General features: G+C 49.0%; 1 protein-coding gene across 3 annotated transcripts in view; it reads left to right on the top strand.

The window, feature by feature from the left end:
• The window catches only part of GLT1D1 (glycosyltransferase 1 domain containing 1), a 35,968-nt gene extending 25,381 nt beyond the window's left edge, over positions 1-10,587 (top strand). For all 3 annotated transcript variants that reach the window (XM_066562401.1, XM_066562400.1, XM_066562403.1), the window contains exons 10-12: positions 693-813; positions 4,509-4,607; positions 9,481-10,587. In XM_066562401.1, the coding sequence (XP_066418498.1) occupies positions 693-813; positions 4,509-4,607; positions 9,481-9,627 (367 nt within the window). In that variant the 3' untranslated portion in view covers positions 9,628-10,587. The remainder of the gene's footprint in view (positions 1-692; positions 814-4,508; positions 4,608-9,480) is intronic.
• The last annotated feature ends 351 nt before the right edge of the window (positions 10,588-10,938 follow it).

Below are 10,938 nucleotides of genomic sequence, written 5' to 3' on the forward strand. Positions count from 1 at the left end.
CAAATAACTGTCCATGCACAGGTAAATACAAATAACTGTCCATGCACAGGTAAATACAAATAACTATCCATGCACATGTAAATACAAATAACTGTCCATGCACAGGTAAATACCAATGGGTGTCCAGGCACATGTAAATACCAATGGGTGTCCATGCACAGGTAAATACAAATAACTGTCCATGCACATGTAAATACAAATAACTGTCCATGCACAGGTAAATACAAATAACTGTCCATGCACAGGTAAATACAAATAACTGTCCATGCACAGGTAAATACCAATGGGTGTCCATGCACAGGTAAATACCAATGGGTGTCCATGCACAGCTCTGTGGGACTGACAAAGCTGTTGGATCCTTTGGCATGCAACAGTCTCAGACCAGGAATTCCAGCCATTGAACATTCTAGAATAAGCAGTATGTTGATGTTTTAGGTTAAATCACCTGTGACTGAGTCTGACTTAGATCTGTTCCTGACAGAACCATGGGAGGGTTTGTGGTGGCTGAAGTTCCCCCAGCTGCACCGTCCCACGGGCAGGGGCAGCCAAGCCCCAGGCGCTGTCCTTGGGCTCAGGCAGGGATGGGAGACCCCGGGGCCCTGGGCAGGCGGCTGCAGTGCCCTCGCTCCCGGCGGGGCTCCCTCCCTCCCGGGGTCCCTGCGGGCCGTTTCTCTCTGGCTGTGTCCTTGCAGGGCCCCCGGTGTGCACGTGCTGCAGGAGCTGCCCCAGCAGGAGCTGCACGCTGCCCTCAGGAGCTGCCTGGCCCTGGTGAACAGCTCCATCTCCGAGGGCATGTCTGCTGCCATCCTGGAGGTGAGGCACCTTCCTGGGGCTGATCCTGAGAGCTTCCCTCAACAGCACCTTCTGTCGCTGGGAATGGCTGTCAGTGTTCCATGGACACCTTTCAAAGCTAGTGAGGGCTAAACTAAAGCATTTCTTTTTCCAAGTGTTAGCAATTAAGGTTTTCTTCCCTTGAACTGACAGTTTGTTATGTTTTCTCTATTTATTTTTAAAGGATAGAAGGTAATTTTATCAATCCTGCTAAATTAACAATGCAGACCTGAGATGCAGAAATCACTCTGATTTCCTGGGGTTGTCACTAGGCTTGATTCAACACCCACTTCCTTATAATGCTGCTAGAATGGACTTTCATTTATTTATACATCCCTTCAAAAAGCAATCTAAGAGCTGTATTTGGTTATTTAATTCTGAAATGATTAATGAATGAATGACACGCTCAGTTAATCCTTTTGCCATCAGTATTGAAAATTAATAACCAGTTTTATTTCATACCTGTCAAAGTAGGGCACTGCTTAGTATCAAGTGCTTTCTCAGGAAAAAATAAGTGTACTTGAAGTGAAGTTCTGTGGGCAAATGCCTTTCATTATTCCATTTGTTTGGTGGGTGCTGAACGTTGGTTCATCATGAGCACAGAAATTACCACACCATTTGTATGTGGTTATGTAATACAAATGAGCCTCCCATTTGTGTTTGTAATGAGCTGCATTTCCAGCATCTGAGAGTCCTCACGAGTAAGAACCGAGGGAGCATCCCAGGAATGAGGCAGGGCAGGTGCTGGTGGGACAGCACAAGTGCATTTCCACCCCAAACGCCCTGCTCAGGGGTGCATTTCCACCCCAAATGCCCTGCTCAGGGGTGCATTTCCACCCCAAATGCCCTGCTCAGGGGTGCATTTCCACCCCAAATGCCCTGCTCAGGGGTGCATTTCCACCCCAAATGCCCTGCTCAGGGGTGCATTTCCACCCCAAATGCCCTGCTCAGGGGTGCATTTCCATCCCAAACGCCCTGCTCAGGGGTGCATTTCCGTCCCAAATGCCCTGCTCAGGGGTGCATTTCCACCCCAAATGCCCTGCTCAGGGGTGGCCGCTGCTCCTGCACAGCAGCCCAGCTCCGTGCAGCACTTCCAGGCTCTCACATTTCCAAAGCTGGGCTGTGTCAGGCCAGGCAGGCTGGGGTGGAGCTGCAGAGCCCTGACCCAGGGAAGCTCAGTCTCTGTTACCTCCTCCTCACCTGCTCCATGCTCCCCTCAGGAGAACTCACAGAACACTTGAGCAAAACTCAAGCTGATTTATTTTATTTCTTTATTTCCGCAGAGCGCCAGGGCTGAGAGGCAGCAGCCGGGCACACCAGAAGGGTCTGGGGAGACCCAGCAGTGCCTGTGAGCTCAGTCTGGTACAAACTGTGCAGGCTCAGGGCTGGCAGGACGCTGCTGCACATCCCAAAGGGTTTGGGGGTTGTGTGTTTGTTCAGTGGGATCTGAGGCGTGCTAATAAAACGCCCTGCTGGGAACACTCTCTCTCCCAGAAGTGGCAGCCCAGGACACTGAAGTTCTTTCCTGGGAGGGCCAGCAGCAGCAAGGGCCATCTGCTGAGAGCTTGTTGGATAATAAGGCAGAAAACTCTGCATAGAAATCTTCTGGTCCTAGGCTGGAGGAAACAGGCTGGAGTTTGGAAATGCAGCTCTCATTGTCCTCAAAGTTCAACACTTAACAAGGTCATGAATCTGTAAACAGTATTTCAGAGTGAGATAAATATATAATAGACAAATGAGATAAATGTATAATCCCACCTAGTTCCACCTGCCTGGAGGTATGGAGAGCCAGGAGCCATCACTAATGGCTCTGTCAGCTGGGTCTGAGATCTCGGAGATCTGACTGGCACTGATCTGTTTGCGTTTGGCATTTGAAGAAGAGAAAACAAAACATTAGAGCAGGCATTAAAAATGCATCTCATCCTCTGAGAGCCCAGGAGCTGTGCACGTTCCTGGGCACGGGATGGTGGGAAAGGCTCCACTGCTGAGAGGTTTCTGAGTTCCCTCTGCTCCTGCTAACAACAGGAACAACTCCAGCACCATTGCACTGGAGCCTTTCCCTGTGCTCTCAGGATGCTGGAAAAATCATTACATTCTCATGCTTTTACCAAAAAGAAAAGGAAACTGGACAGGTTCTGCTGTGCTGGGAGGACAATCCACTCTTGGCCAGCATGTGCAGCACTAAGTCTGGAATAACAGCCAGAGCAAATGATAAAACAGCAGAGATGAAGGGATGCTGTAAAGCAGTAAAATTGCAGAGCCACCAAGAAGATGCATGGGCTAGAAGGAAGGAAATGAGGGACAGTGCAAAGACAGAGTGCTAAATAAACCCTGCCTTTGCTCTATCAGCCCTGTGTTGCTGGCTGGAGGTGCTTACAGGGGAACGTCCCCACAGCTTCAATTTACACCCTGCATCCTCCTGCAGGAGCAGCAAAACACATTTGCACTCAAAATAATGCAACAAAACAGATGGCCAGTGGACTGAAATGTTGTTTGATGCTATTATTCCTGGAAGCTAGGTCAGTAAATTATGCATCTTTTCAACAATGCAAATGGTTCTTTTTACTGCTTGGAAGTAGTCTAAGTATCTAAATTAAATTTGAAGCCACTTCTTGCAGTAATTATTTACAGCCCAGTCCGTTTGGTTAAGGCCAGTGGCATAAAGGCAGCCCTGCTCTGAAGTCTTTGGCCATCTGTTCTGCCTTTAGTGGCTGTAATTCACTGGTACCTGTGCATTTGGGGACCTGAAGCTTTTCTTGTGTGGCAATTCCTGCCCTCCAAGTCTGAGACAGAGCAAATGTCTTTCCCTTTAGAGTTTGGAAATGACAGAAAATGAAATAGAAACTTGGTGCTCAGCTTCAATCAGTCACCATCTCTGCAGCTTTATTAACGTGTGTGAGTGACCCCAGAAATTCTGGTAGTTTCTGATACCAAGTGTAGAACAGGTTTTATCATTAAGGGCTGTTATTTTTAGCACTAACTGCTGCAAAGCAGATGTTTGTGCCAGGGCTATGGAAATGCTATGGTCAGACCAATACACCTGCAGTGGTGATTTAAACAGTGCTTTTCTTGGGGATTTTAAATTATTAAAATACGTTGCTAAGTCCTAGCAGTCCCTTCCTGTACCTTATCAGCCTGGGTGTTTGTCTCTTCAGTTTTGTCCAAACTATAAAAAATCATGGTTTTCTCCTTGGAGTTTTGTTTCCTTGCTGTGTGGACTGAAGCAAAATTTCTCCTCATGCAGGACTGTAATGACAGCAATTAAAACTGCATTGACTCTGGAGTGACAGGGAATCAGTGTGAAACACATTGAAGATTTGGGGGAGGGAATTTCTTCCCCATTTGACGCTGTGATAATTGCACAAAATGAACATTTCTGCTTTTACAGCCAGTGCATCTCCAGAGTGCCCAATTCATCAATAGTGACTGAAGGCTCAGACCCAGAGCAGCAGAGCTGAGGGCCAGGGCTTGCACAGCTCAGAGCTGCAGCTGGGTTCTGTACAGGGCTCTGTTCTTGGCAGGGCTCTCTGGGGAAGGGGATTTTTCAGCTGAAAATCTGGAGAGGTGGGAAAGACGTTTGGGTTGTTGTTTGTGCTTTTCTTTTTAAAATTGTCATTGTTAGCTCCAGAAAATCCACAAATCCTTAGAAACTGCTTCCTTTTTCTATATTCCTGCAGGCAATGGATTTAGAAATCCCAGTGCTGGCCAGGAACATTCCCGGGAATGCAGCAATAGTAAAGCACAAGGAAACAGGGCTGCTATTTTCAACTCCCCAGGTAAGAGCAGCACAGGCCTTTGGGTTCCTTTGTGTGCCAGGCGTGTCTGCGTGCTCACCCGGTGCTTCCTGGGCAGTTTGCTCAGGTTCTGCTCTCTGGAGCTGCCTCTGCAGTTCAGGGAGCCCGGACTAGGTGTCAGCCTTGCGAAGGTTTCTGAGCTGCCCCAGCCCCTTGAGGCTCCGGGTTTGGAGCTGCAAACCCTGCAGGAGATGCTCTGCCTGTGCCAGACTCCCCTTCAGTCACATCTGCAGCAGGAACTTGTGTCAGACACCAGGAGCTCACCAGGAGAATGAGCTGGAGTTTCAGATGACACATTTTCTGTAATTTCTAGCAGGCAGTGTTAATGTAAAGTATTTTTAGAGGCAAGATATTGCTCAGTCAGAGAAATTAATGATAAAATTAAGCCAAGTGTTAGGATGAAGTCTCAGGGAAGTTAAGTAAGAGTGGGAAGAGAGGGAACACTACCCATATTTAAATGCTGGAAATTTTCATTTCAGCATATTTTCCTGCATTAGGGCTCTGCTGTTACATATTCATGTATGCCATGGAAAATGACTCCCAGAAAAAGATTCCCTCAGAGTTTTATTCCACTCAAGACTAAAAAACCATACTAGAATTCACCATTTCATGATTTTGCAAAGTAGAGAATGCATCTTATTTATTTACTTTGTGGACTGTGGGATTAGTGCATCCTGTTAAGTTGTGTTTCTGGAAGGTGAATCCCCTTGGTTGGCTTTGAAGAAGATTTTAACAGAAAAACTCTTCCAATTCAAGAATGGTTCTGTAAGCATTCCTTACTTTCAGCTCTTCCTGATGTGAGGAGGGAAAGCTTTGCAGTACCTGGGACAGGAGCAGTTGTGCCTGCTGTCTCGTGAAAGCCAAATTAGAGGGATGTTAATTGACCATTATGCAATGAGAATTGTTGTAAATGGTGAGTGCTGCTGGCTTTCTTCTTGCTGGAAGTGAGCTCCTGTGGTTTCCAGGAAAGCAGGAAATGTTGTAGCCATCCTTAACCATTTGGCTTTGGCTGAAAATAGCAAAAGCCCTGGCAGTGCCTGGAGCCAGCACTCAGGTGCAAACAGTTAATGTGGAAGGGAAACCTGGAACGTTTTGCTCCTGACACTCCATCATTTGTGCACATTACTGTGCACATCACTTTGAAATCATGGGCTGATCCTGCTGCTGCTTGAATTTGCAAGTTTATGGAATATTTGACACTGAGTTAATGGGACCTGAAGCAAAAAAAAGTAAGAGATAAGAATGGGGCAATAAATAATGCAAAACTGTGTTAAAGGGAAGGCACAAGAAGTTATTCAGCAGGCTGGGTTTCAGAATTACATCTCCCATGTCTGTGAGAGCTCACAGAAGGACCTAAATAAAGAGAAAGAGGCAAATAAACCTCCAAGGCACTAAGGAGGGGCAGAAGGGACCTGGGCAGCCCCTGTGAGGGTTTGGAGGGCTGGGAGCAGCAGCTCTGCTGTGCCATGGAGCTTTCCTGAGCCTTCCAGAGCTTTCCTGTGCCACCCAGAGTTTTCCTGAGCCTTCCAGAGCTTTCCTGAGTCTTCCAGAGCTTTCCTGTGCCACCCAGAGCTTCCCTGTGCCCTCCAGAGCTTTCCTGTGCCACCCAGAGCTTCCCTGTGCCCTCCAGAGCTTTCCTGTGCCACCCAGAGCTTTCCTGTGCCACCCAGAGCTTTCCTGAGTCTTCCAGAGCTTCCCTGTGCCACCCAGAGCTTTCCTGTGCCACCCAGAGCTTTCCTGAGTCTTCCAGAGCTTTCCTGTGCCCTCCAGAGCTTCCCTGTGCCCTCCAGAGCTTCCCTGTGCCCTCCAGAGCTTTCCTGTGCCCTCCAGAGCTTTCCTGTGCCACCCAGAGCTTTCCTGAGTCTTCCAGAGCTTTCCTGTGCCCTCCAGAGCTTCCCTGTGCCATCCAAAGCTTCCCTGTGCCCTCCAGAGCTTTCCTGTGCCATCCAGAGCTTTCCTGTGCCACCCAGAGCTTCCCTGTACCATCCAAAGCTTCCCTGTGCCATCCAAAGCTTCCCTGTGCCATCCAGAGCTTTCCTGTGCCCTCCAGAGCTTTCCTGCCCCCAGGTACCTGTGGCACTGCCTGCCCACCTGGCCTCTGCCTCCCTGGGGCTGCTCTTTGAGAATCACCTTCTTCTGGCTGCTCCAGCTGCTCTGCACTGCTTTAATTGCAGACTTACTTTCATGATATAATTCATATATTAACCATGCATCCTATTTTCATTATGTGTGAGCTATTTTCATTATGTGGTAATTGAGGAATTCTTCACCCTTTTTCACTCATCTCCCAGCTGTGTCCTGGGTACCTGTGTGTGTCTGCAGGATATCAGACAGGATTTATCTGAGCTACTATACAGAGGAGTTGACATTTTCTTTAGGGATGATTGGTCAATTTACAGGACAAAGCTGCATTAAGGATGTTGCTGTTGGGAAAGGCTGTGTCTGTGCTGAGCCTGCCCATGGAAAGGGCAGAGTGGGAGCTGCTGAGGTCCAGGAGAGGATTTGCTCCCATTTCTCTGGGTTGTGGCTCACAGCTGAGCCTCAGCTCTTGCACTGTGCTCTGCTGGCACCTGCACATTCATCATCCCCACTCCTGGGTGGGAATAAAGCTCTCTTGGAGGCATGGATGGCCCCAGGTAGCAGGCTAGGATAGAGATCACCTCCTTCACTTGGGCTGCTGCAAGCCATGCCCTTGGCTTTTCTTACTGAAAGGACATTTGTGGCTTTGACCCCTCTTTCACCAAAACTGAAGCTACAACAAAATATGGGAGTGCATAAATATTTGTGCAAATATCCCAAACACAGCAGAAGAGCTGCTGGAGAGGTGCTGCCTCCCTGTCATCGCTCATTCCATGTGTCACAAGGGGCAATGCTGGGTTTCCTGCAGAGCTCAGGCTGTGCAGGTCTGCTTGCAGCAGATCCAGACTGAGCACAAAGCCCAGCTGCAATGCAAGTCCCTTGTGCTTAGGGGGGACACGTGGGACATGAACTGCCTGCTCCCTGAAGCTCAGCATCCACACCTGACCCAAGGCAGGCAGCTGCTCCAGGGCTCACACCCACACGAGTCCCAGGCATTGCAGTGGCCTGTGGGGGCTCACAAGGAGGAGGAGGAGGAGGAGGAGGATGAAGCTGGGAAGTCCTTACTTGCCACCTCCTGGGATTTTTCCAATTGCTTTTTCTCTCTTCTGCATTTTCTCAAATTTAAGACTTTGGACTCAGTTTGGCATTTTTTCCTGAAATTATCCTCAGCCCTAAGTATTGTAACTGTGAATAAGGATCTCATTTCTTCTATCATTTACATGTTTCCAAGTTTTTGTCCTCCATATCCACAATTTAAAAGAATGCTAATAGGACTACCTGTCAAGAAATGTTACATTGCTGCTTCTGCTCTTAGGTAATTTACATAAATTACTTTTTAACATTACTTTAAATAAAATCCTCCACAGAGGCATAAAATTAAAGCTGGGGATGTGGTTCAGTGGGAGCAGTATTTATTACTGTGACTTTCCAGGCAACTGGATGAAGGCAGCAGAGGTCAGGTGAGACTTTCCCCCCTTCCTGTGGTGCCTGTGGGGCTGGGTCAGCTCTGGCAGACACAATCTGGCCGGGCAGGGGCTGAAATCCCAGTCGGAGCAGCCCCAGGCAGGGGGGCACAGCTCCCCCAGAGCCCAGCTCAGCACCAGCTGGGAGAATGAGAGCTCCTTGCTCAGGTGTGTGATGAAATCTCCCCATTCTCTTACCTGGCTGCAGACCTTGCACAGCAGTGCTCTGTGGCTCTGGGTGTTTGATTTTCCTGCTGCTTGGTCCTGCTCAGAGATTTCCCCATCAGTGTGGCCCAGGGTCTCTGTGCTCTGCAGCAGCAAAGCTCACCCAGAAACCCAGAGTTCAACCACAGAGTTCCCGGCTCTGGGGGCATTTGGGCACTCTGGGTGCTTGGCTTTTCAAGGACCTGATGCTGATGTGAACTCTGCTCTTAGCTGGGCTATCTCCCTCCACAGCTGGCATTATTTGTGTGGAAATAGTGCATCTCCTCCTCCATCCTCTGTGTCCCCCCATGCCCTGCCCATCCTGTGCTAATACATCATCCTCATTTCCCAGTGACACCAGAGCTGCTCTCTGAGCTGCACCCAGCCCTGCTTTGCACACATCTGAGCATATTTGCAATCAAGCTGAAGCATTGGAAGCTGTCTCTTGATGGAAAATCAGAGCAGCTGCTCAGAACAGATTAGTTCAGCCATCAGATCTCCCTTCAAGTGTTTGAAGTTCACAATTTCTCTTGCCTGGAAGTCAATGGGAGGCAGAGGAGCAGGCAGAGGACAGTTGTGAGCTCTGAGCTCTCTGGGTGTTTTGCCCAGTGAAGTTAAAGGGAATATGTGGGGTTTTTGTGGTGTTTGTTGGGCTGACCCTGCTGTATCTGTCCCTGCCCAGGTGCTGCATGCTGCTCCTACCTTACCCTGTGTTTGTCTTGGCACTTCCTTACTCTTACCATGACATTCACAATGAGGTGAAAGTTTAGCTGAGCTGAGCTCAAACCTCTGATGCCAATTGTCCTCCTTGCAGAACAGGCAATTCATTTACAACCAGCCTGACTTCCCAGCCATTGGGTAGGCTGACAATTTTTGTGTCATGAAATGTGAATTGTCTTTGATTTTTAATGTCTTAGTTGGAGGGCTGTGTAAAGTAATAATTTATTATTTATTGATCATTTTTTGTACATAAAGTATGGTACTTGACCTTGAGAAGGGACTCAGGACAGCTCCATTTATTGCCTCACAGCTGGGCAGTACCAGCTATTGCAGTATCATCAGGACCTTTTCAAAGACATTTTAACTGATTCTTCTTTTCATCTTTTTAGGAGTTTGTTGCACTGTCCAAGGGTTTAATGAATGACCCCATTCTGGAGAAGGAGATTGTGAGCAGGGCCAAGGAGTACGTGGAGAAGCATCATTCCTGGGAAGGGGAAAGGAAAACCTACCAGAGCCTTGTGCAGAGACTGCAGTGATGAGCTGGCAGGAGCCAGCAGAGCCTTTAGTGCTGGGAATGTGGTCAGGGTTGGGCTCTTTCTGGAACAACAGCCAGGCATTGTTACTGTATTGAGCAGCCCGTGGGCAGAGCTGCTGCAGGCCCTGCCAGGCCCAGCCCTGGGCAGTGCCAGGGATCGCTGCTCTGAGCCCTCCCAGGGCACTCCTGGCACACAGAGCTCCCAGGAAACGTTCTGCCCGTGCTGCATCCCAGCCCTGCAGCCCTGCTGCAGCCCTGCTGCACACGCAGAGGATGAATTATGGGCAGCCCAGGCATCACAGCCAGCCTGGGCACAGGGAGGGCACAGGGGGCTCTGGGCAGCCCCCCAGAGCAGCCCAGCTCTCCTGAGCCTGCATCCTGCCCCTGGCCCAGCTGCCAGAGCATGCCAGAGATGCTTGGTTACATAAACTACCTCTTGCTTTGCCAGCTCCTTTGGTACCTCTGGGATTTGCTTATTTATTGAAAGATTTATGAGACCTGTACGAGGGGATGGGGGCTGGAGGTATTTTCAGTTTGCTGTGTGTTTTGGTACTGTTTGTTCTTATTTGTGGCTTTCCAGGATGTATTTCAATAGAATGCAGCAGCCTTGTCTGAAAGTGAGCCTGATCTCTGCCTAAAGTGCACACTGCTCATCCCTATCAGCCCAGGGATTATGGACACAGCTCTGAGGCTCTCATTGTTCATCCAAGGACTTGCAGCTAGAGAAAAAAACCCAAAACAACAACAACAAAAAAACGAGGGGCATATTTGTAATGACTTGTTCTTAGGAACCTTTGTGTGCTCTCAAGCCTGCCCCAAGGAGGGCCTGTTCTGTTGATCCAGTGGCTGTTGTGTCAGACTTTTCTTTGTAATAATGAAGTTCACGGTGTATTTTAAGCTTTCTTCTCTATTTTTGATGTTTTGCAAGGTTCTGGTACAGTAAACAAGAAAGCAGTTTGAATGCTGTGTATTGATTTCTCCCCAGTTCCCTCCTTGTTTTGTGCTGGGGCTGCTCAGCCCCTCAGTAACATCCCAGGGCAAACAAAGCCAGATTTAACCCCAGCCCTGCTGCACTCCCCTCTGAGCACATGTATTTGCCCCAGGCATTGCTGGGGTGCCCTGCCATGGGCTGAAGCTCCAGCTGGGAGTTCAGGAGGGCTGGGAGCCCCCAGGGCCCTGCCTGTGCTCACAGGGGAGCCCCTGCAAGGTGGATCTCCAGCATCACACAGGGCAGGGCACCTGTACAGGGAATACAGAAGGAGTTTTCCAACCAGCTGGGCCAACCTCAGGGTGTCCTGTTCCTCACAACCTC

The sequence above is a fragment of the Molothrus aeneus genome, chromosome 18, assembly GCF_037042795.1.
Source record: "Molothrus aeneus isolate 106 chromosome 18, BPBGC_Maene_1.0, whole genome shotgun sequence".
NCBI classification, from domain to species: Eukaryota; Metazoa; Chordata; class Aves; order Passeriformes; family Icteridae; genus Molothrus; species Molothrus aeneus.